General features: G+C 55.3%; 2 protein-coding genes, 1 long non-coding RNA gene, 1 other non-coding gene and 1 pseudogene across 4 annotated transcripts; 2 read left to right on the top strand and 3 right to left on the bottom strand.

The window, feature by feature from the left end:
- Nucleotides 1-235: 235 nt before the first annotated feature.
- On the bottom strand, nucleotides 236-18,878 carry LOC136474253 (glutaredoxin-C4, chloroplastic-like). Its single transcript, XM_066471842.1, has 4 exons — nucleotides 18,564-18,878; nucleotides 1,409-1,497; nucleotides 763-861; nucleotides 236-639 (listed from the first exon to the last, which is right to left on the bottom strand). Exons 1-4 carry the CDS (start codon nucleotides 18,617-18,619, stop codon nucleotides 536-538), a joined length of 348 nt encoding a protein of 115 aa, XP_066327939.1. The 5' UTR covers nucleotides 18,620-18,878; the 3' UTR covers nucleotides 236-535.
- Nucleotides 8,262-9,748, top strand: LOC136474252 (uncharacterized; the record flags this gene model as incomplete). Its single annotated transcript, XM_066471841.1, has 1 exon — nucleotides 8,262-9,748. A coding segment is annotated over exon 1 (1,374 nt), but the record flags the coding sequence as incomplete, so codon positions are not given.
- Nucleotides 18,879-19,716: 838 nt separating the features above from the next.
- On the top strand, nucleotides 19,717-22,213 carry LOC136474251 (uncharacterized). Its single transcript, XR_010762885.1, has 3 exons — nucleotides 19,717-20,379; nucleotides 20,542-21,249; nucleotides 22,194-22,213. It is a non-coding gene; the product is annotated as an uncharacterized lncRNA (long non-coding RNA).
- A 2,407-nt stretch (nucleotides 22,214-24,620) lies between these two features.
- LOC136478928 (small nucleolar RNA snoR136) lies at nucleotides 24,621-24,762 on the bottom strand. Its single transcript, XR_010764578.1, has one exon. It is a non-coding gene; the product is annotated as a small nucleolar RNA snoR136 (small nucleolar RNA).
- Nucleotides 24,763-24,841: 79 nt separating this feature from the next.
- On the bottom strand, nucleotides 24,842-24,928 carry LOC136478558 (small nucleolar RNA SNORD25; annotated as a pseudogene).
- Between the last annotated feature and the right edge of the window lie 1,812 nt (nucleotides 24,929-26,740).

Below are 26,740 nucleotides of genomic sequence, written 5' to 3'. Positions count from 1 at the left end.
ACAAGTGGGGAAAATATTCGGAAGCGGAAGAATGGACGTTACGTGTTGGGCCCAATCGATACACAGACCGAAGAGCGGGGGCGTCTAGACCGACACGCCCAAATAGACGTCCTCGTCAAAGCATTATTGGTCCTCAGGACATTCTCACGAGTTTAATTAAACCTGATGGTGTCAACTTTCAGCTTAGTCGAGTGAGACATGAATTGGTATCGACTTTTTTTGCACAGCAGGTCTACAACGTCTCATACAGTCACCATTTCAGATGACAAGTTTAGGTGGCACAAATCACACGGTACACTTTACTGACACGAAAATTAAGAGGCATACACATTGAGCTCGCAGTCCAGAGGATGATGAGGTAGTGTATACAGAGTTGCAGAGAGGCTCGACAGAAAAAAAAAAGATTAAAATACAGTCGACATGAAGAAACGTTTAAGTCTATTCATCTTTATTTATTACTACGTATTGAGTTTAGTACTCCGTACAACACTTGCATATAGCCACCCAGCGAGCGGGGTGACGCTGTAAAACATGTCTACAAAGACGGAGCGGCAGTTGCAGTGGCCTTTGCAGTGACCATTGCTCCAGCCTCGGTCAGCAGAGGCACCAGCTTCCCACCGTCATGCATTGCCATGGTTGCTGCTCAGCACGCGGTAAATACATCGTTAAAAAACCAATTCAGATGCAAATGAGAAACCAAGTGAACGCAACTTTGGTTTCTTGCGAGAATGACATCGACAGAACTACAGAAGGTAAACTCACCGTCACAGCCACCAATGCGCTCCCCTTTCACAAAGACATTGGGAACAGTTTTCTGACCAGTCCATTCAGCGAGAGCTGATTGCAGCTCAGCGCCATCACCTTCGCACAGTGATTAAAACGATAAAATTCAGCAAACAGTTCTCATAGAATGCATAAGTTTGTTATCTCTTGATGAGTGCTCGAGACATGTTAAAATGGTTCATGTAATGTTCACTGTGTTCGGTCACATTTATAGATTCACACAAATATTCATTGGTGTAGTTGTGTTAAGACGGTCTAATCAATCTTGGAGCAATCATTTCGCAACGTGTTAACAATATTAAAGAGATTACTCAAACATGGTTTGCAGTTGCAGAAGTACTAAACTAATCTCCAATTTGATTGAATGGTAGTATGTTCATTAGTTCATGGACACTTTCAGCATTGCAGTTTGATCAGAACTAACTTTTGCAATATCTTTCAGTTGATACATGAGCTGATGAGTCTACCAGTCGCTTCTACAGCCATCATCATTTGGTATCGTAAACCTTACCCTTCATTTGTTGGTTTATTTTATGACAATTGAGATTTGGGAATCAGACTATTTGTGAAGTATAGAAGTGAACCAAAAATAAAGAAGTGTGCTAAAATTAAGAAAAATACTCACTTTCCACATCCAACTCAATGGCCTTGTAATTTGCGCCCAACTGTGCTAACAATTGCTTCACTCGGGTGCAGAAAGGACAGTAAGTTTTGCTGTGGTCATAAGATTAAAACATAAGGAATTTATATACAAAGTAATTATTATTTGAATTACTATAAGTGTCTATAAGATTAAAACGTAAGGAAAATTTTATACAAATAACTCATAGAGCAACTCTAACACTTCAAATAATACAAAGAGTTTGTTCTATGGCACAGCAATATTCATTCCTTTTCTTTGTTATGGCACTTCATCATAACGAATGTGTAAAGTGATCTTACATTAATAAATCATTTGTTATCGTCACAAACAAGTAAAGAATTACCTCATAAAAACAAAGAACAAACCAACTGAGGAAACATTTATTTATTTTCGTTTTATGAGGGCGGAAGCATGTATATTAATAGTAAAGGAAGAGGGTAAGAATGAGTCCTGAACAAAAAAAAAAGTGAAAGATAATAAGTGCTACTTTACTAAATCCAAAAAAAATTAATAGTCTATAAGGAATAGTAGGGACTTCAATCTATACTACTCCGTCTGCTCCAAATTATAGTCGCTTTGACGTTTTTGGTATATAATTTTTTCTATATATATATAGACATACGTTATACCTAAATACGTCACAAAATTGATGCGCCAAAAAAGTCAAAATATATATGTCGGATACCGTGAAAAGGGGTACCCTAAGCAGAAACCAAAAAAAAGAAACGGCTCAGACCCTAAACAAAAACTAGCAAGACAAACGGGGTCTCAGCCAAAAATCTCCGATTCGCCCGAGGCCCCCTCGCCGAGGCCGCTTCACCCGAGGCCCCCTCGCCAAGGCCTCAGAAGAAGTATCGATTCTCCGACTCGCCCGAGGCCCCCTCGCCGCTGGCCTCGGGCGACCCCCCACCGAAGGCCTCGGCCGACCCCTTCTCTCGTCGCAGGCCTCGGCTGGGCCACCGATCCTCCGTCTCGCGCGAGGCGGGCACGGGAGCACTCCGCTGCCTCTTCCTCCTCCCGTCCCTCTGACAAAACGTCGTGTCGCATTAACTCAGCCAACTGCTGCCCCTGACATCAGCCGCATGCTCGGCACAGTACAGCAGAACGACTGACGGGACAGGAGGCAGGACTGGGCAGGGGTTACCCGCCACTGTGCTAACCACCATGCACATGCTTCACGCCCGTACCTCACTGTGCTGCCAACTCCCGCTCCGAAAACAACGCAGCATGGGGAGCCACGTCTGGGCTACTGTGGCCTCGGAATCAGTAACCAGGACCTATAATTCTCTCCAGGGCCTCGGTAGTCTGCTGCGGGGGCTCGGCAGCCTGAGGATCCATGTCCGTCAGGCCCCCCGCGATGGCTCGGCCTCGGCACTTGCAGAGCCGCAGCCCCCTACGACGTCATCACACGATGACCTGCACGTCGCCCGTACTGGGCAGGGGTTACCCGCCACTGTGCCAACCACTATGCGCGTGGGTGACGCCCATGCCTCACTGTGCTGCCAGCTCCTGCTCCGAGAACAACGCGGCGTGGGGAGCCCCGTCTGGGCTACTGTGGCCTCGGAACCAGTACCCAGGACCAATAATTCCCTTCAGAGCCCCGGCAGTTAGCCTCAGGGGCTCGGCAGCCTGAGGATCCATGCCCGTCAGGCCCCCCGCGATGGCTCGGCCTCGGCATCTGCAGAGCCACGGCCCCCCACGACGCCGTCACGCGATGACCAGCACGTCGCCCGCCATGCCCTGCGTCAAGCTGTACGGGAGCCTCACTATGCCCAAAACCAAGTACGACAGGCGCATCACTTCTGCATGACAAGGACGGGGGCACTCCATCGACCATGCCACGAACAGTGGCCGGCTACAGGGCTCGAACACGCCACCTCTATTAATAAAGCGTTAGGTAGCAATATGTGTACGTCCCAGTTTCTCCCTTAGAGTATAAAAGGGAGGGATTGGGGCCATTTCTAGGGGGAGGAACGGGCAGAAAAGACGAACACACCGATAGAACTACACACTTCTATGCTGTTTGAGAACAACGTCTCAAACAGCCCGCACCACCCTCGCCGAGACCTGGGGCTAACCCCCTCTCTCACCTAGCTTGTAACCCCCTACTACGAGCACTTCGGTGCAAGGAATACAAGATCGATCTCTCAGACTGGACGTAGGGCCTCGATTGCCCGAACCAGTATAAACCTTGTGTCTCTTTGCATCACCATCCGGGATTAGGGGCACGCAGCACAAATTCACTCGTTGGTTGAGGGACCCCCGGTTCCGAAACACCGACAGTTGGCGCGCCAGGTAGGGGCCTCTGCGTGTCAGCTTCGTCATCCTAGCAAGTTCCGGATGGCAGACCACATTCGACCATTGCGTCTCGGCACCATAGTTTGGTTCGGCAGCCTAGAGTTCATGTCTCTAGGGCATGAGTACGACATGGTGCTCCTCACTCCTCGAACCCCACCGTCCGACGACGAAGTCGCGCCCCGGCAGCCCAGGCGCAGGCGGCGCCCGGGCGGCCGCTCTCGCCACGCTCGCCAGGCACGGCGCGAGCAAGGCCACCCCGACGCTACGCGAGCCCGGGGCGGCACGCCACTCCCCGCCGATATCCTACGACCAGCTGTTGGTACGGGGTCCCTGGCTGGGGACCCGTCTGACCTGAGCCTGGACAAAGGAAAATCGCCGGGGGCTTACGGCGATGCCCAGTCGTCTAACCCCGCTCCGCCACTCCCTGAAGAGCCGACCCCGGCGGGGCAGAATCTGGAGACGGCCCCGTCCCCATACCCCTTTGGGTTGAGAAATGCCGCCACCTCTTATGCCTACGCTTACGCTGCCGCTCACGAGCACCCCTCGGAACGCCGCCAGCGCTTCGCTCTCGACCTGAGCACCCACTCCGACCCCTCGGACGAGGACGAGGCGTGGCCCGGGGTGGATTTCTCCGAACTCCACAACCCTGGGGCTTTGCGCCAGTTCTTGGCCGCAAGCGACTACTGCCTCGGCTATTCCGACTCCGACGACGAAGGGACTTATGATCCATCCCGTGAGTGCTTCCACGTCGGGCTCGGGATGCCAACGGCGGGCGAAGAGGAAGAAAGGACAAGCAACCATTCACCGCCCCGGGCGGGGGCGGGTGATGCCACACCTCCGCGTCTCGTAGCCCCGGCAGCACGGAACGAGAATCCCGTTCGCGGGGGGCATCGTCGCCTAGACCTGGAGCAGCTCCGCGAGCTTCAGGCCAAGGTCGAACAGGACCGACTCCTTCTGCAATAGCTCCGGGATACTCTCGAGCAGGAGCAGCGAGGGCGCGGCGAGGGCGGAGGAGCCCGAGGGAGGGCCCACGACGTCCATCACCGCATCAACGACAACGAGGGGGGAGAGCCACCCCCGATCTTTAACCGCGCTAGCCAGAATGTCGCAGCTGCTGCGATGCTGGTCCGAGCAATGCCCGAGCCCTCCACCACCGAAGGGCGACGGGTCCGCGGAGAGCTCCGCGACCTCCTCGAGACCGCAGCAGTGTAGCAGGCCGAGAGTTCCGCCTCCCGCCGGCGCGGAGGCACTTCGGAGCAACCCACAGAGCGACCTCGAGGCGGTCAGGATGCCTCGGTCCGTCCCGAGGCCGCTCGCGCACCGACGGTCGACAGGGCCCCCTCGGTGCACGACCGACTTAGGGACCAACGCGAGGCACAGGGCAACCACGAAGTAGTTGGCAGGCGACGGCGCCACGACGACGGAGCCGCCCGAGGCTACCACCCACACCGAGGTGGCCGCTACGACAGTGGAGAGGACCGCAGTCCTTCCCCTGAGCCGCCAGGACCTCGTGTCTTCAGCAGGGCCATCCGCGTTGCTCCTTTCCCCGCCCGGTTCCGACAGCCGGCCAACCTCGCAAAGTACAGCGGCGAGACCAACCCGGAACTTTGGCTCGCCGATTATCGCCTGGCCTGCCAACTGGGTGGCGCGGACGATGATCTGCTCATCATCCGCAATCTCCCTTTGCTCTTGACGGACTCGGCGCGAGCCTGGCTTGAGCATCTCCCCCCCTCGCAAATCCACGACTGGCGCGACTTGGTTAGGATCTTCGTCGGGAACTTCCAGGGCACTTACGTGCGCCCTGGGAATTCCTGGGATCTTAAGAGCTGCCGCCAGAAGCCGGACGAGTCTCTCCGAGACTTCATCCGGCGCTTCTCCAAACAGTGCACCGAGCTACCCAGCGTCGGTGACTCGGAGATCGTTCAGGCTTTCCTCTCCGGCACCACTTGTCGGGACTTGGTCCGAGAGCTAGGACGCAACATCCCGCGCTCTGCCGCCGCGCTCCTCGACATCACCACCAACTTCGCCTCGGGCGAAGAGGCGGTGGGGGCCATCTTCCCCAACAACAACAACGCTAAGGGGAAGCAGAAGGACGAGGCCCCCGAGGCCTCGCCCACCCGCGTCCCTAAGAGAAAGAAGAAGGGTCGCCCGGGGAAGCAGGAGGTCCTCGAGGCCGTTCACGTCGCCACAATAGATCGCAGGAATCCCCGAGGCCCCCGTGGCCCCGGGCTATTTGACGACATGCTAAAAAAGCCCTGTCCTTACCATCAAGGCCCGGTGAAGCACGCCCTCGAGGAGTGCACCATGCTCCGGCATTACTACGCCAGGCTTGGGCTCCCCGACGACGATGAGGCCAGGAAAAGGGGCGCCGGCGAAAGGAACGGTGATAAAGATGATGGGTTTCCCGAGGTACGCAACGCCTTCATGATCTTTGGCGGACCCTCGGCATGCCTCACGGCGCGCCAGCGAAAGAGGGAACGCCGGGAGGTCTTCTCGGTCAGGGTAGCCACCCCCCGGTACCTCGATTGGTCTCGGGAAGCAATCACCTTTGACCGGGATGACCACCCCGATTACGTTCCAAACCCCGGGCAGTACCCGCTTGTCGTCGACCCGATCGTCGGCAACACCCGGCTCACCAAAGTACTCATGGACGGAGGCAGCGGCCTCAACATCCTCTACGCCAACACTCTGGAGCTCCTGGAGCTCGACCAATCACGGCTTCGAGGTGGTTCCGCGCCCTTCCACGGCGTCGTGCCAGGGAAGCGCACACGACCCCTCGGACGCATTGACTTGCCCGTCTGCTTTGGCACTCAATCCAACTACCGTAAGGAGGTCCTCACCTTCGAGGTAGTTGAATTCAAGGGGGCTTACCACGCCATCTTGGGGCGCCCGTGCTACGCCAAGTTCATGGCGATCCCCAACTACACCTACCTCAAGCTCAAGATGCCAGGCCCCAACGGCGTCATCACCGTCGAGTCCACGTACGAACATGCATACGACTGCGACGTCGAGTGCATCGAGTACGCCGAGGCCATCGTGGAGGCCGAGACCCTCATCGCCGATCTCGACCAGCTTGGTAGCAAGGTTCCCGACGCCAAGCGGTGCACCGGGACCTTCGAACCCGCGGAGGCCGTCAAGTTCGTCCCAGTCGATCCCACCGTCCCCGACGGCCGGGGACTGAAGATCGGCGCCACCCTCGACAGCAAATAGGAGGCCGTGCTCGTCGACTTTCTCCGTGCGAACGTCGACATGTTCGCATGGAGTCCCTCGGACATGCCAGGCATACCAAGGGAGGTCGCCGAGCACGCCTTAGATATCCGGCCAGGCTCCAGGCCGGCAAAGCAGCGCCTGCGCCGGTTTGACGAGGAGAAGCGCAGGGCCATCGGCGAAGAAGTACAGAAGCTCGTGGCAGCCGGGTTCATCAAGGAAGTATCCCATCCAGAGTGGTTGGCTAACCCTGTACTAGTCAGGAAGAAAAGTGGCAAGTGGAGGATGTGCGTGGACTACACTGGTCTAAATAAAGCATGCCCGAAAGTCCCGTTCCCACTACCCCGAATTGACCAAATCGTCGACTCCACGGCAGGATGCGAAACCCTCTCCTTCCTTGATGCGTATTCCGGTTACCACCAAATCAAGATGAAAGAGTCCGACCAGCTCGCGACTTCTTTCATCACCCCATTCGGCATGTACTGCTACATAACCATGCCGTTCGGCCTCAGAAACGCAGGGGCTACTTACCAACGGTGCATGATCCAAGTCTTTGGCGAACATATCGGACGAACCATTGAGGCCTACGTGGATGACATCGTGGTCAAGTCCAGTAAGGCCGGCGATCTCGTCGGCGACCTGGAGGTTGCCTTCACGTGTCTTAGAAAGAAGGGCATCAAGCTCAACCCCGAGAAGTGTGTCTTCGGGGTTCCCCGAGGCATGCTCTTGGGATTCATAGTCTCGGAACGTGGGATCGAGGCCAACCCGGAGAAGGTCTCAGCCGTGACCAACATGGGCCCGATCCGAGACCTCAAAGGCGTGCAGAGGGTCATGGGATGCCTTGCGGCCCTGAGCCGTTTCATCTCGCGCCTCGGCGAAAAAGGCCTGCCCCTGTACCGCCTCTTGAGAAAGTCCGAGCGCTTTTCTTGGACCGCCGAGGCCGAAGAAGCCCTCGCTAGGCTCAAAGCGCTGCTTGCCAACCCCCCCGTCCTGGTTCCGCCCACCGAGGGCGAACACCTCTTACTCTACGTCGCCGCGACGACCCAAGTGGTCAGCGCGGCCGTAGTCGTCGAGAGGCAGGAGAAGGGACACGCTCTGCCCGTCCAGCGACCTGTCTACTTCATCAGCGAAGTGCTCTCCGAGACTAAGACACGTTACCCCCACATCCAAAAGTTGGTTTACGCCATAGTCTTGGCCCGACGCAAGCTGCGTCACTACTTCGAGTCCCACCCGGTAACTGTGGTGTCGTCTTTTCCCCTGGGAGAGATAATCCAAAACCGGGAGGCCTCGGGTAGAATAGCCAAATGGGCTGTCGAACTCATGGGGGAGACCTTGTCTTTCGCGCCTCGGAAAGCGATCAAATCGCAGGTCCTGGCCGACTTTGTAGCCGAGTGGACCGACACACAGCTGCCACCCGTTCAAATCCCATCAGAATGCTGGACCATGTACTTCGACGGGTCTCTGATGAAGACTGGGGCCGGCGCGGGCCTGCTCCTAGTCTCGCCTCTCGGAATACACATGCGCTACATGATCCGGCTTCACTTCGCCGCCTCCAACAACGTCGCCGAATACGAGGCCCTCGTCAACGGCCTGCAAATCGCCATCGAACTTGGAGTACGACGTCTCGACGTACGTGGTGATTCGCAACTCGTCGTCGATCAGGTGATGAAAGAGTCAAGCTGCCATGACCCCAAAATGCAGGCATACTGCGCGATGGTACGTCGTCTGGAGAACAAGTTCGACGGTCTCGAACTCAACCACGTCGCACGAAAGTTCAACGAGGCCGCGGACGAACTGGCAAAGATGGCGTCGGCACGAACCCCGGCCCCTCCGAACGTCTTCGCCAGAGACATCCACAAGCCATCCGTCGACTACGCCTCGGCGACGGAAGAGGACCCATCGGCCGAGCCCACCGCAGGGCCCGAGGCCCCCTCTGCCGCCGAGACCCCGTCAGCCGAGCCCGAGGCCATGGCGATTGACGCAGAGCCTCCCAAGGCCGACCAAGGAACGGACTGGCGAGTCCCTCTCCTTGATCGCCTCGTCCGAGGAGAGCTTCCTGCTGACAGAACCGAAGCCCGACGGCTTGCGCGACGCGCCAAGACTTACGTCCTCTGCGACGGCGAGTTATATAGGCGCAGCCCATCTGGTATTCTCCAACGATGCATCACCACCGAGGCTGGCCAATCCTTACTTCGGGACTTACACGCGGGAGTCTGCGGGCACCACGCGGCGCCTCGGACGCTCGTGGGTAACGCCTTCCGCCAAGGTTTCTATTGGCCAACAGCGGTGGCCGACGCCACAAAGCTAGTACGCACCTGCGAGGGATGCCAGTACTATGCTCGACAGACGCACCTCCCGGCCCAAGCCCTCCAAACCATCCCCATCACATGGCCATTCGCTATGTGGGGACTGGACATGGTTGGGCCTCTGCAGAAGGCACCCGGGGGCTATACCCATCTGCTGGTAGCTATCGACAAATTCTCCAAATGGATCGAGGCTCGTCCGATCGCTCAGATCAAATCCGAGCAAGCGGTGCTGTTCTTTACGGATATCATCCACAGGTTCGGGGTTCCTAACACCATCATCACTGACAATGGGACACAATTCACCGGTCGCAAGTTCCTAACGTTCTGCGACGACCACCACATCCGGGTGGCCTGGTCGGCCGTAGGGCACCCAAGGACGAATGGCCAAGTAGAACGTGCCAACGGCATGATCCTACAAGGCCTTAAGCCAAGAATATTCAACCAGTTGAAGAAGTTTGGCAAGAAATGGCTTGCCGAACTCCCGCCAGTCATCTGGAGCCTAAGAAATACCCCAAGCCGAGCCACGGGATTCACACCGTTCTTCCTGGTCTATGGAGCCGAGGCCATCCTCCCCACTGACTTAGAATACGGCTCCCCGAGGCTACAGGCGTACAACGAACAAAGCAACCGCACTACCCGCGAAGACGCCCTCGACCAACTGGAGGAAGCCCGAGACGTCGCGCTGCTACACTCAGCCAGGTACCAACAAGCCCTACGACGCTACCAAGCCCGGCGCGTCCAAAGCCGGGACCTGAAAGTGGGCGACCTGGTGCTGAGACTGAGGCAGAGCAACAAGGGCCGCCACAAGCTGACCCCACCCTGGGAAGGGCCGTATATCGTCGCTCAAGTGCTGAAGCCCGGGACCTACAAGTTAGTCAACGAGAAGGGCGAAATCTTCACCAACGCTTGGAACATAGAACAGCTACGTCGTTTCTACCCTTAAATTTCCAAACGTTGTTTACATTGTTTCTCAAAATACAATAAAGAAGCGTTCTTTAGTTGTTATAATCTTTCGAGGAACCCCCTTATAGACAAATCGATTGTATAGAACCTAAGGACCGAAAGATCGTCTCAAAGGCGAAAAGGCCGGCCGAGCCGTGAGAACGGCCTATGCCTCTGGGCTACGGCAGCTCCCTCACCACCGTTTCGCCCAAAGGACAGCTTAGGTTCCGAGGAAGTTCTTTGCAGAGAGGTTGCCTATCGATAGGGGCTCGACGTCACTATAACGCAATAAGGGAGACTCGGCTCTGCCTCTGCAAAGTCGAGCCTCCCTCGGGGGCTAAAAAGGGGGAACCCCCCTAAGTCCCGGACACCATTTCTCAACCGTTTTCCGAAAATTTCCACGCCAAACTCTCTCGCGCTCCGACGGGACCTTCGCAAGAAACCCAGAGACCAAAAGCTTGTCTGGAGGCCAAAGGGCCGGCCGAGTCGTGAGAACGGCCCACGCCTCTGGGCTACGGCAGCTCCCTCGCCACCCTTCGCCGAAGGACGGCTTAGGTTCCGAGGGATTTCTTCGCGATCGAGACAGAGGGCACAGACTTAGAAATAGAATGGAAAACGGTTAAGAAACACACATACGCAAATACTTTAAGGGCCTCGACGGCCACAAAAAAACGTCACGATTCGGCAACTAACTCAATCCGGTTACATGGCCCCTTTTGGCCCAGGTCAAAGCTCAAGGATCGGCGGCTGGCGCGGGAGGGACCACCTCTTCTTCGAACAGCTTGGCCAACGCAGTGCCAGGCGCCTCGGCCGCCTCCAACAGCCTCACGACCTCTGCATCAGCCTCCTCGTCATCTTCTGGCAACACATAGCCGTCGCTGACGGCCTCGAGGTTGATGGCGTAGTGCGAGGAGACGACGGTCAGGGCACGCTTGACACCCGTGTGCAACGCCCCTCGGAGTCTCTCGCGGACGTAGCCGCTCAACGCAATCAGGCGGCTCCCAAGGGAGCTAGCTGATTGGACCTCCTCGACGTCTAGAGCCTCGCAGGCGGACCGGACAGCGCTGCGCAGCGCCTCGTGCTCCCGGACCTCGACATCCAGCGCCGCTTGCGCCGCGACGGAGGCCTCAGCCGCCTGGGAGGCTTCTTTCCCCAGATCTACGCCGCAACAAGGGGTCAGGAGTCAAGCGCGAACCAGGACAAAAAGAGCAAATGGAGCGAGGAACACGGTTCAGCGGAACTTACCCTCGGCCTTGTTCTTCCAGGCTGAGACCTCGACCCGAGAGGCCTCGGCCGCCTTGGCAGCCTCTGCCAGGGCGACTTTCGTCGCCTGATGCTCGCTCTGCTCCGCACCCAGCTGCCCGGCTGTGACCTTAGCAGAGGCCGTCGCTTCTTGGGCCCAAAGCCTGAAGGAGTCTCGCTCCTCCTCCAGTTCCTTGATCTTGGCCACCAGAGGGGCGGACTGCTCCTTAGCCGCGGCCAACTCCGCCTGAATATCAGCACAACGAAGGCGGAGGTCCTCCACTTCCGCACTCCGTGCCGACAGTAGCCCCTGGGCATCGGCAAGCAGGCCCTTTTGGCGCCGGAGCTGGTCCCAGATATCCCTCTCATTTCGCAGGAACACCGACTTCCCAAGGGATCGGGTCTCGAGCTCCTAAGGAGGCAAAACAAAAAACACACGTCAAACACTGCGTGGGGGCTCGGAGAAAAAACAACGCGGCACGAGAGGGGAAAAGTACTTACCCGCGTGACACCGGGCAAGTCCTGACCCATAATAGTCATCGCTGTCTGCAGCGACCGCACTGCCAGTTGGCGGTACTGCTCGAGGGTACCCCAATGCCCCCCCTCTGCGGTATCTTCAAGGGCGAACACGGGCTCCCCCTCGGGGTCAGCCCGGTTCCGCCAGAAAACACGCGGGAAGTTCCACCCGCGAGGCTCGGGCTGTAGCCGGACAAGAGCCGAACTCCCCTCGGCGAGATCCGGGACTGGTTGCTCCGCGGTACTGGCCACCTCGATGTCCGCCGCCTCCTTCCCTCGGGAGGAATCATCAGACGAGATCGTCTGAACCAGGGGCGGCGCCAAAATTTGCCCCATCTCCACCTCCATCGCCTCGGTCTCGACGGACCCGGGGGCTCTGACCTCCACCATCTCTACCTCGATGGCCCCGGCATCCACCGCCCTGACGTCGGAGGTCTCGGGGGCTCCGGCCTCGCCCTCAATGGCCTCGGCAATAGCAGACGCCCCAGCCTCCTTTTCCTAGGCAGCCGCCTCCTCCGAAACGGCCTCGACCGACGCCGCGCCGCGTCGCACGCCAGCCTGCGCCTCCGCTGCCTGATGGGCGGAGGAGCTAACGTTCACCTTGAGCGCCTTACGGGGCGCCAAGGGAGGATCTTCCACCAGAAGCGTCTGGCTGGAAGAAAGGACACTCCCAAGGTCAGCATGCAACCAAGGGGCGAACAAGAAGTACTACGGACTCCACCAGAAAAGACGCTTACCGCGAACGGGGGTGCAACCGCTTCGACACCGCCTGCCTCCTCTGCAACGGCGGCGGTGGTGGCAGCAGCGCGGCCTCGGTATCCACCAGCGCCAGCTGGCCTCCGTCGGACCCCGGCACCTCCTCGACCCTTTGCGGAGATAATGGGGTCACCCCCACCGTCACCCGCTCCACCTCCATCGTCGAACCCATCGGGCCGACGGCATGCTCCTCCGACACCCGCGCCTCGGGTGTGTCGGCCTCGGCCCCGGGACGGGCCGCCACTGGCCCCGGGACGCCTCCTCCTCCTCCTAGGGGCGTCAGGCTCCTTGCCGACGCCCCGGGAACCATCTCCCTGATGTCGGGGAGGTGTTCCAGGCAGGCCGTCCCCACCTCGCGCCCGCCGCCGTCGCTCGAAGAATCCGACACCGACGACGAGGGAGACGGCTCCAAAGGGAGACCGTCGAGCCTCTGGCGCCGGCGACGGGCGTCTAGCTTTTCGCGCGCGAGGATCTTCTTCGTGCGCTTCGCCTCCTGGGCATCTTTCTTCTTCTTCTCCTCCTCGGCACGCGCCCTGTTCACGGATCGCCGCCGGGCGTCCTCGGGAACGGGCGGCGGGGAGCCTCGCACGTCTCTTATCCCCTGTGAGAACGATGAAGTAAGACAACAGACCAAAAAGGCGAAAAACAAGAAGGCCGCGAAAGCCTCGACAACATCCAACTTACCAGCGAGACATACCCCCGCGACGGGCGCATCGGGAACGGCGTCAAGTCATCGAGCCTCGGCTTCCCGTCTACCGCCTCTCTCACCCGACGCAGGGTCTCGTCGTCGGTAAGAGCGAAGGCGGACATCTTGACACCGGCGATCGAATCACCCGGGGTCATCTCGAACAGCCGCCGCCGCCGGGCCATCAGAGGCAACACCCTCCGGCGGTGAAAAGCCGCCACAACCACGGCCGCCGAAAGGCCGTGGTCACGCAGCTTCCCCAAGGCCCTCAAGAGCGGTTCCAGCCTAGGCTGATCGGCCTTGACGACGCCGTATCCCCATTTTTCCGGTTGACTCTCTACAACCCGCCCGATATAAGGGGGAAGTCCTCCGCCGTCGTTGCGGAGGTAGAACCAGCCGTCATACCAACGATGGTTGGACGTTGACAGCTGGGCCGGGATGTAGAGGGACTGCCGGTCTTGGCGCACGTGAAGGGTGCAACCGCCGGCCCTCTGCGCCTTCCGAGCCCCCCTCGTCCCCCCCGGCTTGGAGGTGAACGTCGCTCGGAACAAATGGAGCCACAACTCCCAGTGGGGAGCGATCCCCAGGTACCCCTCACAGACGGCGACGAAGATGGCCGCCTACGCGATGGAGTTGGGGCTGAAATTGTGCAGCTCCACGCCATAGTAGTGCGGGAGTGCCCGCATGAAGCTATCCGCCGGCGACCCGAAGCCTCGCTCATGGAAGACGACGAAGCTCACCACGTAACCATCGCGTGGCCTCGGCTCCGACTCGTCCCCCGGAGCAATCCACTCCGGCTCGTCGGGGTCGGTGATCGGGCGAAGAAGACCGGTCTCCACGAGCGACTGCAGCTTCTCCTCGGTGACGTCGGACCGCTCCCAGGGATCCGCCGGGAGGATGACGGGACCACCAGCCATTGCGCGGCGGAGGACGCTGCTACGGCGGTAATCTCTCTACCTCTCTCTTTCGATCTCTCGCCCTCGCCCTTCTCTTCCCCGGCGCTCTATGCTCTCAGCAACGGCACGGAGGCAGCAAAAGCAAACGCGGAAAAGGTAAGGAGGGAGAGGGCGAGGCTGTTTGCGTATTTATGCAGGGACGAGTCGAAACCGCCGGGCGACGAAATCGGGGAAGTTTCCCCCAGAAAATCCGGCGCGGTTATCCAGATCCGGTCTTACCGCCCACTCCCTCCTCATTAATTGCGCGTGCAGTTACATCCCGTCGACTGACGCCACGTCGCGCCCAACCGCAGCAGCAGCAGGCGCCGTTTCACCTCCCCGAAAAAGCTGCCTCAAAAGGCGCGCCTGCCGTTGCTAACCGCGGGGAGAGAGGTAACCTCCACCCGATTCCTTTCAGGCAAAGGAACTGGGCACCAAGCCCGTTACGGTCCAGGGGTTCGAAGGCTGGGCCCCCAGGGGTTTCGATAGCCGCCCCAGGGCAAAAGAGTCAGGGATGACTACGGGCGAGCCTATACGAGGCCGAGGCCCAAGCAAGCGAAACGCTTGGGACGCCCTGTGTCGTGTCCGAGACCGGCAGGGAGGTCTCTGAATGGGATCCCACCGTAGGGAGGCACCGAGCCACCGAGGCCCAGCGAACGGCCTCGGCACCCACTAGAGAAACCCTCCGGTACTCTTGGAGCGCGTCTCCGGACCGCTAGCCGACCCCCAGCGAACGGGGTACGGGCCTCCACTCGGACTTACCCGATAACAGCTCACCGGAAATGCCGTCGCTCGCGCCCACCGAGGGTAGCGTGGCATCTTCCACCCCTCCTTCCGAGCGAAAAGGAAGCGCGAGGGTCGAACGAAAAGTCAGGAGAATCCCTGACGGCCCTCTTGCTCCGCGCAGAGGCTAAGGGACTCTTCCTGCAAAAACATTGCCGAGGCCCAGCGACTTGGGCTCGCACACGAGGGGGCTCGGCAATACAAACCCTCCTTCCGAGCGAAAAGGAAGCGCGAGGGTCGTTCAAAAAGCCGGAAGAACTCCTGACGGTCCTCTCGCTCCGTGCAGAGGATAGGGAGTTCCTTCCGCAAAAGACGCCGAGACCCCGCGACCTAGGATCGCACCCGAGGGGGCCTCGGCCGACAGACCCTCACGCGCGAGGGGCGAACCAAAAGCCAGGGGGACCTCTGACCGCTCTCTCGCTCCGTGCGAGAGACTCGGGGGCTCCTCCTGCAACTTTGCCGAGACCCAGCAGCTCAGGCTCGCACACGAGTGGGCTCGGCAAACAGCCCCCGTCCGAATGAAAAGGACGTGAGGGAGACGGACAAATAAGCCGGGAAGACCCCTGACCGCCCTCTCGCTCTGTGCGGAGGCTCGGGGGCTCTTCCTACACCCGAGATAAAGACAAGCGAACCAAGCCCGTTACGGTCCAGGGGTTCGAAGGCTGGGCCCCCAGGGGTTTCGACAGCCGCCCTAGGGCAAAAGAGTCAGGGACGACTACGGGCGAGTCTATACGAGGCCGAGGCCCAAGCAAGCGAAACACTTGGGACGCCCTGTGTCGTGTCCGAGACCGGCAGGGAGGTCTCTGAATGGGATCCCACCGTAGGGAGGCACCGAGCCACCGAGGCCCAGCGAACGGCCTCGGCACCCACTAGAGAAACCCTCCGGTACTCTTGGAGCGCGTCTCCGGACCGCTAGCCGACCCCCAGCGAACGGGGTACGGGCCTCCACTCGGACTTACCCGATAACAGCTCACCGGAAATGCCGTCGCTCGCGCCCACCGAGGGTAGCGTGGCATCTTCCACCCCTCCTTCCGAGCGAAAAGGAAGCACGAGGGTCGAACAAAAAGTCAGGAGAATCCCTGACGGCCCTCTTGCTCCGCGCAGAGGCTAAGGGACTCTTCCTGCAAAACATTGCCAAGGCCCAGCGACTTGGGCTCGCACACGAGAGGGCTCGGCAATACAAACCCTCCTTCCGAGCGAAAAGGAAGCGCGAGGGTCGTACAAAAAGCCGGGTGAACCCCTGATGGCCCTCTCGGTCCAGGCGGAGGCTAAGGGGCTCTTCCCGCAGCGTCGTCGAGGCCCTGCGATCCGAACTCGCACCCACGGGCCCGGCAAACACAATGTAAACTCCTCACTCGAAAGAGAAAAAAGCCCCTGGAAAAGTGAAATCACTCCTCCAGGGCCTCGGGGGCTACACCCGGCGGGTGCGCTCGCGCGCACCCACCGAAACCTCGAGTACGAAAACACCATCCCGACAGGAACTATCAAGGGCCGATTCTCGTCAGAACCTCAGGGGGAGTGCCTCCACTCCCCCCTCGGCTCGGGGGCTACTGTCGGATACCGTGAAAAGGGGTACCCTAAGCAGAAACCAAAAAAAAGAAACGGCTCAGACCCTAAACAAAAACTAGCAAGACAAACGGGGTCTCAGCCAAAAATCTCCGATTCGCCCGAGGCCCCCTCGCCGAGGCCGCTTCACCCGAGGCCCCCTCGCCAAGGCCTCAGAAGAAGTATCGATTCTCCGACTCGCCCGAGGCCCCCTCGCCGCTGGCCTCGGGCGACCCCCCACCGAAGGCCTCGGCCGACCCCTTCTCTCGTCGCAGGCCTCGGCTGGGCCACCGATCCTCCGTCTCGCGCGAGGCGGGCACGGGAGCACTCCGCTGCCTCTTCCTCCTCCCGTCCCTCTGACAAAACGTCGTGTCGCATTAACTCAGCCAACTGCTGCCCCTGACATCAGCCGCATGCTCGGCACAGTACAACAGAACGACTGACGGGACAGGAGGCAGGACTGGGCAGGGGTTACCCGCCACTGTGCTAACCACCATGCACATGCTTCACGCCCGTACCTCACTGTGCTGCCAACTCCCGCTCCGAAAACAACGCAGCATGGGGAGCCACGTCTGGGCTACTGTGGCCTCGGAATCAGTAACCAGGACCTATAATTCTCTCCAGGGCCTCGGCAGTCTGCTGCGGGGGCTCGGCAGCCTGAGGATCCATGTCCGTCAGGCCCCCCGCGATGGCTCGGCCTCGGCACTTGCAGAGCCGCAGCCCCCTACGACGTCATCACACGATGACCTGCACGTCGCCCGTACTGGGCAGGGGTTACCCGCCACTGTGCCAACCACTATGCGCGTGGGTGACGCCCATGCCTCACTGTGCTGCCAGCTCCTGCTCCGAGAACAACGCGGCGTGGGGAGCCCCGTCTGGGCTACTGTGGCCTCGGAACCAGTACCCAGGACCAATAATTCCCTTCAGAGCCCCGGCAGTTAGCCTCAGGGGCTCGGCAGCCTGAGGATCCATGCCCGTCAGGCCCCCCGCGATGGCTCGGCCTCGGCATCTGCAGAGCCACGGCCCCCCACGACGCCGTCACGCGATGACCAGCACGTCGCCCGCCATGCCCTGCGTCAAGCTGTACGGGAGCCTCACTATGCCCAAAACCAAGTACGACAGGCGCATCACTTCTGCATGACAAGGACGGGGGCACTCCATCGACCATGCCACGAACAGTGGCCGGCTACAGGGCTCGAACACGCCACCTCTATTAATAAAGCGTTAGGTAGCAATATGTGTACGTCCCAGTTTCTCCCTTAGAGTATAAAAGGGAGGGATTGGGGCCATTTCTAGGGGGAGGAACGGGCAGAAAAGACGAACACACCGATAGAACTACACACTTCTACGCTGTTTGAGAACAACGTCTCAAACAGCCCGCACCACCCTCGCCGAGACCTGGGGCTAACCCCCTCTCTCACCTAGCTTGTAACCCCCTACTACGAGCACTTCGGTGCAAGGAATACAAGATCGATCTCTCAGACTGGACGTAGGGCCTCGATTGCCCGAACCAGTATAAACCTTGTGTCTCTTTGCATCACCATCCGGGATTAGGGGCACGCAGCACAAATTCACTCGTTGGTTGAGGGACCCCCGGTTCCGAAACACCGACAATATAATTTCTGCAAAACTACTATATTCAGTCTTTGGCACAAAGTTGAGGCAAAGTTCAAGCTACAAGGACAAAGGACAACCATTTTCCTTATCCACCCAGCCCCAATTCATCATGTCTATAACAAGCAAAACTATTTGTTCTGTCCCAGTCAATTGCAAATTCGAACGATTGCAAATTTGAAAGGGAGAAAAGAAACCTGCTACCGGATAACTACACGATCACCTATGTAGCGGATGGCCCAACACGAAGCTTTGCACTGGTTTTGCAACTGCGGTAATACTAGAAAGAAAGATTTGATTTGCAAGACCTGAAGACGACGACGGGGGAGGAGGCGACGATCTCCTTGGCCTTCTCGACAGCCATGTGGCTTGCAAAGTTGTCCGAGCGCGGAGCTAGATCGGGAAAGGAAAGAAGACGGATATGTTGTTTCCAGATCCAGAAAAAAAAAACTAAACGGCTGTGTGCTTTCCGTGCCGACCCCCCGCCCGTCCAATTTTATACGCGAGCGGGAGGCGACGATTTGTCGACGGCAACTGGAATTTCTTTTGCCCGGCAGGCGGCAGCCGCGTTGACGCACCGTGCACGCTAGCAAATCCATGCCACGAACGCACTAACGCACGACCTGAAGAGAAATTGTGGCTCGTCCTTTCCTCTCGTCCCAGTCGCAACTGGATGGAACATTCTGGATCCACGATTGAACAGCATGCTTTCGCCGGGCGCAGCCGCGATTACGTTTTACGTCATGCGTGACCCCCAAGAGCATTCGTTTTCACAATTCAGCCGTACGGCGAGGGGCATGCATAGTTTTCACAATTCAGTCGTACGACGAGGGGCCTCTGACAAAGACAACTGAAGGAAAAAAAATGGCGACCAGATGAATGAATGGGAGCCCTAAATTTTCTTTCAAAATGTTTTCGGTCGCTGTCCCAAAATCACCACCAAACACATAAAACAATCGTAGAGATGTCAACAACCCAAATGAGTCGGTGGACGTTCCCTAGAAACACAGCGAGATACCACAAAACGAACGAACCACAAAACACTCGCACCGAATGGAGGAATAGAAAAGAGGATACTCAACTCCTATTGAGAAGAAGCGAGTTTCCGAATCTAAAATACTTAAGCCAACTGGTGATGAGAGTACCTAGATAGGTCCCGTTCGTTTCGTTGGAAAAAACAAGCTAAAATATTGCTCCGGTTGATTTGCTATGGGAAAAAAACATTGTTCCTACTGAAAACACAAGTCGAAAACAAACGGGGCATAGGTTCCTCGAATCGGTAGACAGTCAATGTAAAAGACGGAACCCAAATCAGAGCTCAAACGAATAAACCGGAGAATGAAAAGCGAGCTCGGGAATAATAAACCGGAAATTCAGAGAGCGAAGGCTGGAAATTTCAGGGTCACAGCACAGGCAGCACCGGTCACAAAGAAAATTAACCGATAGAGCAGCTCAAGCAATAGGAATTAAACAACAATTAGCTTGAGAAGGAATTAAATATTGCACACACTATTGCTTGATCGAGACATCTCCAAAAGCCAGGATTGAAAATCACGAGAAGCTGCTGCTCCTGCTATTGGTGCTGTGCGTGCACAGGTTCCTGGATGAGCACCGATTGGTGCTTGAAGCACTGGTGCTGAGCACTGCCAACCTGTGACGAGCGAACTCCGGCTTGAGCCTGGTGTGCACGGCGATGATGCGCTCGTCGCTGAGGGCGCCCTGCTTCTGCTGCTCTGCGACACACGCAAGAGAAAAGAGCTCGGGCGGAGGGGATGCACACCGCCGAGCAAAGAGGGAATCGGACCAGGAAGCAAGCAGAACAGAGAGAAAACGAAATCAACCCGAACTGCTGTACGCCGGACTCCAGGACCGAGCCTACAGGGCGCGACCAACAAGAGGTGCTCCACGGCAGGCTGGCCCTCACCGGAGGTCACCCGTCTCCAAACAGGAACGCACGAACTGAAGCCAGACCTAGAAGAACAGAGCCCGACACCACGCACGAATAGAACGAACAGCAGGACGGCTTCAAGCAAGAATGACCTGCCTGTTCATTTGCTTTTCTGGTCTAGCCGCCGCCCGCCGGCGGACCATGGTGCCCTCCACCATCCGACGTCCTTCACCAAGGTAAGGGCCCTTTCTCCCTCTCTTTATTTCTCCCGATCTGCTTCTTCTATGGCTCCAGCCGTGGTAGGGGGCAGTGGCCTCCACATTGGCCGTCCTAAAAATGAGGTATATGCGATCTCTCCCTCCCCCTCTGATTTCTCCCACCATATTCTTCTTCTACAGTTCCTCTGGAGGGTGACTCGTGGCCTGAAACCATCACGAGACTCCTTCTGCACAGCCTGTGACTGGTGCAGGCAGGTGAGCAGCACACGGCCTACAGCACTTGGCGGGTGCAACGTGCAGGGCCCCCCAACTCCTTTGGTGTAGTAAGCCGTACCCGTTTTGTGTTCTCCTCCTCCTGATCTGGCTCCCCAAATTGGTTTGATTTGTATATAGCCTCTCAAATGTGCATGGGCCTGCAACTGTTGTGTTGGCTGTTGGGATAGTATCCTCGAAAGGTTCCTTAACATTTGTGTCGCCAATGTACGTAAATGTATCGGTACATGCTGTAGATTTCTAGAGGCTGGAATACAAAACTATTTGATTTTTAGAAGAAAAAAAACATTTGTTCTATGCCTTAGGTTCAGATACATCAGGTTTTGTTCATGCCGTTCATGATTATGGAATAGTTGGTTCTTCCTATATTCTTATATACTGTATAGCCCTCTGAAAATATCTACTTTTGCACACTGGGCTTCTTCTACTAAAAAGTCTTTGGTTTTTAGTTCAAGAGTAGGTATCTGCTTCATGCCATGGCATTGATGAGTTCTTTCTTAATTTTGTATTCAGTGGGTTTCTGGTCAATATTTCTCGGCCATTTGAGACTGATGATTGGAATTCCCATATATTCAGGACAGTGAGAACCATGCTCAAGAGTAAACATTACCTCAGGTTGCATTTGATTTCCTAATGTGTCAATCAACAATAAAGAATATTTCACTCTATGGAGATTTATTTACAGTTCAGACAATGAAAATGAAATTGAAATTGTTTCATCAGAAAAATTGAAAATGAAATTGAATGGTATACATAAGTGGTAGGTCACTCATCTGACAAATGTGGGATTAAACCTGATGGCCAGCAGCCCGTGTATTTTAATCAATGTTCCAAAGAACCAGCTGTTATGAATCCCTTTTAGGTTTTAAGTCAGAGCCTTGCTTATAAATCAATTCTACTCCTTTTCCCCCTTTATGTGCCAAAACAATATTTCTTGCTATTTTCATGTGCAAAAAAGAAATCTCACCATTGTTTAGTTCGATGATCTATTGAATCCCAGTTTACTTCACTTCGATCTTTGTCTAAATCCTATTTTGTTTTAGGCATTTATCATCACTACAGGCCGGTTAGGTACTCTTCTGTGGTCAGCCACCCGATTCTTCATCGTTTCAGAGTTGCATCATCCCATCACACCTTGGGATGCAGGAACGAATGTTTTCAAAGACACGAACCATGGAAAGTGATGTATCAAAGACACCATATCGCATTTATCATCAACACTTCACTTCAACACCATATGGCTGCAATGAGAATTAGCAAGCCTGTAGTGATGTACCTAATAGTATACCTGCTGCACTAGACGTTGCATCGGAAATCCAAGGCATCAATGAAAGGGATGGAACAGTATATAGACACTTAGGTTTGTTGATTTATGCGCAGTCAAAAGAGGGAAAGTGTTCATACATGTTACCTTAAGTATTTTTTTTCCTTTCATGCCTATGCTAAAATTGAAATTGGTTTTAAACATCTGTATTTCTAGATTGCTATGTCTTCAGCCATCCCCAGATGTTAAAAAGGATCTTTCTGATAGTTCCTTGGTTTGCCACCTATAACTGCAGGTCAACTAAGTAGAACTTCTCTATGCACATCTGCGCTCTGCGCCCTCCTGTGCTGCCTTTGGACTGCATCTTTATGCTCCTCCAGTTTCTCCAACCTTGAGGAGGCCCTGATACAGAATAGGAGAGGCTGTAGGTCATTTTTGTTCTATATTTGTGCATGCTTCCTTGTGTTGACAATCTTAGGCCTCCAGGTCTCAAATTTTAATCTGGATGTCTAATATGAATACTGGAGGCATGAAAAAAATATAATGTGTGGTTACATTTACCAAAAAAAAAATCAAGGCATATCTTTTGTACCTTTCTTCCATATGCAATTTGTGTTTCTTCGTGTTTCCTTCTCTCTTCACGTTAGTCCTTACATTCATTGTTATTGTTTGCTGACGCATTGCACAAGGCGATACACAACAACGGTTCATGTGGGTTTGGTGTTGTCTATCTTCAGACAAATACTTGGCAGGTCATTGTATTATTATGAAAGGCAAATGAAGTTTACTGCCTTCGGCTTGGACTTGAAAATAGATTGTTATCCTCAATTACATACCGTGACAATCGGATTGATGGACCATCTTTATTTATTTATTTTTGGCATACATGAGTACTACGTACAAGAAACTAAAGTGATGTACTATCCAGATTAGGCCTTATTAGTGTATAATCTAACCTGCTGCCAGCTCTCCTGTGTTAGAAGATTTTGTTCCATTTTGCGCTAACAAAACACGCGTGTCCACACCAGCGGGCGAGGCGGAGCGCGCCTATCATCCTAGTATTTATTTATAACAGAAAAAATGCCTTGTTCGCGTCTGGTTTTTGTTGTGCGATTCTCTGTTCACTTTCATGTATACATTTGCTGTGTTCAGCATAATACTACTACTATTTGGAGAAAATTACATATTTAGGACTCCACGGACACTTTTTTAGCTATTTGGTGTATTTTCTCTATTTTTAATCTTTATACATGTATTTTGGCACATGGACCGTATCCTTTGCCGATCGTTTCCCCAGCTCGGTTAGGTCGGAGAACACCTCCAGGTCCTGCTTCCTCCTGCGCAACCGGATCGGCTCCGTCTTCCGCGCCGGCGCAGCAGCAGGTTCAAGCTGCGGGCGATGCTCTCGTCATCGCGGGCGGCGTCCTCCGTCCCGTCCGACAGCGAGGGCCTGGACGAGGACGTGCTCATCCCCGGCCTGCCGATCCGGTTCACGTACGACGACCTGGACGCCGCGACGAACGGCTTCAGGTGGCATATCGGCTCCGACGGGTTCGGCTCAGTGTTCCGCGACGAGCTCCCCGACCGGAGCACCGTGGCGGTGAAGCGGATACGATCTGAGAAGGATACAATTCATGTGCCAAAATACATGTATAAAGATTAAAAATTATAGAAAATACACCAAATGGCTAAAAAATCAAGGGTAAAACGTTTATAGTCCTATTTTTAGTAAGTAACGTTTAGATTCCCAAAACTGTGAAGCGCGAGTCTTAAATATACAATTTTCTCTACTATTTGGCATATCATGTTTAATATGTTTGCTCTGTTCAATTATTAAGATACCGAGGCAATTTGCTGTTTTGCTAGCGTCATTTCTCAAGAATTTTTGGTATGCAGAAAAGCATTCGCTATTACAATTTTTTAAATTTTACTGCCATTACAATTCACCCATTTCGAAACTTGACATTCCTTACCACTTTCTACATCTCTTGGTGCCTAGGTCCACTGTCAGACCACTATAGGCGTACACATTTTCCATTTGGACCAAAATACCCCTGCTACTTCCCTTCCTCCACGAGCTGACATTTGAGCCCCCACACGTCAGCTTCTTCTTCAACCTCGAGCTGTTCTTCCTCCTTCAGTCTCCTCTCCCTCCACCTTGCAGGTGCAGCCACATCGCGCGTCCGCGCGCGTCGTGTGAGGCCTAGGGACGCTTGCGGGCGCGCGCGTCGTGCGGGCGCGTCCGCCCGCTGCGCGGGCTAGGGACGCGTGCGGCCGCAGGGTTCGCGCGGGGGCCAGCCATATCAGACCCTACCGCCGGCCTCCGGCCAAATCGAGCGGCGGTGCAGGTGCAGCCACATCGGGGGCTCAGGCAGTGGCCCAACCACGCCCCAACCACATCGAGGAGAGGGCCATTGGGGAAAGCGCGATGCCAGATCGAGAGGTCTCCGGGGCGTGCGGTCGGCGTCGCCAGGCAGCGGCCAGCCGTAACAGCTCCTGACCTCCTGTGCTATTGCAGCAGCATCGTGAACCGGCTGAAGGTTGAAGAAGCTGGCATGTGAAGGTTGAAGAAGCTGGCATGTGAGGCCTACACGTCAGCAAGTGGAGGAAGGGAAATAGCAGAGGTATTTTGGTCCATACGAAAAATACGTACGAGTATAGTGGCCTGACAGTGGAACTTTATAAATTATAACGGCAGGGATAAAAAAAAACCCAAAAAACTAAGTGTAGTTCCTCGACGTCCAATCGCATCAAAAGAATTCCGCGCTGGATAGCGAGAGGAACAATCATTTTTGCTTCACATTGTTGACACTGCCCACAAACCATAAAAGGCTCACAGGCACAATGAAATCAAGAGAAGCCATACAAAAAAGAGGGATCTGTAACAATTCACTGACAACAAGAGCAAACACTGAAGAAAACCTAGTGATGGATTCCTACAAAGACAACTCAGTCCCTTAGATGTTCTTAAGACCATGCGATCATCTCCGCAGGAGTCATTACAGGTCTGTAGGACTCATCACCGTTGCCAGCACGAAACCCAAATTATTTTTCCCCTTTTCACAAAAGAATTCGAGTCGGGAATCAAAATTTAGAACTACAAGATCGATGATTTGAAGCGGTTTTGGATTAGTAATGTATGTAAGAGTCGCCGCGTGCCCTGTGGCGCCGGCAAAATCCGAGGGCACAAGGTGAAAGCGAGCTCAGGATACAACAGGGTGATGTTGCTTCAAGGGAACGAGTCTACTGGGAACCAACCGGTCGGAGACCGAAAATCCCAGCGACCAGATGACGAAGCCAACCGCAATATCGACGATATCGAAGGCAAACTATCAAAATATTAAATCAAAATCGAAGGAAACGAGCAGCGCAGCGATCAAAATCGGAAGGAAACGAGCAGGACTCCAATGTGACGAGAAAGGGAAGAACCTAACGAAGACGGCGGCGGCGGCGGCGGTGCTGGAATGATGCGGAGGGGGGAGCAATTTATAGCCGCCGTGGGTGTTTGCCTAGCGGTTTGTTAGGTTACCTTCTCAAACCCTAATGGGCTGAAAGATACGTTAATGGGCTATGGGATTCAGCCCCACGTTAACAGGCTCTGGGATTCAGCCTTTGGGCCTGCTAAGCAAATTTGGTACTCGAGCGCCCACAAGGACCAAACAACTTTTTCTCCCTCTCAAAAAACAAAACAAAAATTCTCTCTCCTGCGTCCTGCCTACCATGAGCAGTAGAGGCAGAGCAAAGTCGCTGTTGCTTCCCGCGAGCATAGCTGACTAGCTGAGTGAGAGACGAAGAGCACATCCACGCCATATCCGACCTCGACCTGCTCGCCGACGTTAGTAAAAATGGCAACCGGCAGAAAAAACCCGCATACCCGCGGGCACCCGATCCGGTGGACGCGGATATGGGCATGAATCTATGCCCGCGGGCACAGGTTGCTGCCCGTGGCGGGTGGCGGGAGCGGGTGCGGGCATGAGATTTTTCTCACGGGTACGGACGTGCGAATCCACTATCCGCGCGGATATTACCCTTTGTCATCTTTAGACGTTAGCTACGGCTAAGAGTAAATATAATAATGGATTTATAGCCAAGCTAATGCTAATGTAGATGAGAGAGAGATCGTACAATCAACAAGGTGGACATAGAAGCATATGCATTAATAGGCCTAAGTATCAAATGTTATAAGAATGAATAGGAAAGAGAAACTTTTTTTAAGGTAAATAGGAGACATATGTTGTACAACTTGACTCTTGTGACTTGATTTAGTCAACTACTTGCTCTCTATTATTGGCCTTGCTCAACAGGCTAAGAGACTGTTGCAATGTATGGGGGGACTAACGATGGTGCTGCTCAATATCCCACCATCATTACAATTTCGGAGGTCAGTGTTAATGTAGGCGGGGATCCCGATCTTCCGTCAGGTGATGGTAACTATCGTTGTGGCGGAGAGTGACACACCGATCTGGCTTCAGATTGAAAGATCGAACCCTGCAATCTTAGCACCACAGCTCCTCTGGTTATCAACCGAGTCACGGACCAGGTTAACCTCGCCAAGAAGGCTAATCCCTGCCTGCGCAACGAAGAACACAAGCAAGAACAAGAAAGAACGCAACCAAATTGCAGATGTATGATTAATCTCACGAGTTGGGGTCTCACAAACCGATGAACGGCGAAACTGTTTCTTGACAGAATAATCTAAGCAAAACCCAAACTCTAAAGGAGGGGCGGCGGCTGTTTATGAAGACTCTAGGGTCGTGCAAGACCCCTGGACGCGCCCCTAATGGGCCCAAACTCGATACATGGTCCAACGGACCAAAAGACGGTGTCGCGGCACCCTGGCAG

The sequence above is a fragment of the Miscanthus floridulus genome, chromosome 8 (assembly GCF_019320115.1).
Source record: "Miscanthus floridulus cultivar M001 chromosome 8, ASM1932011v1, whole genome shotgun sequence".
Lineage (NCBI taxonomy): Eukaryota > Viridiplantae > Streptophyta > Magnoliopsida > Poales > Poaceae > Miscanthus > Miscanthus floridulus.
The sequence above is the reverse complement of the archived record's forward strand: the minus strand, read 5'-3'. Positions and strand labels throughout refer to the sequence as shown.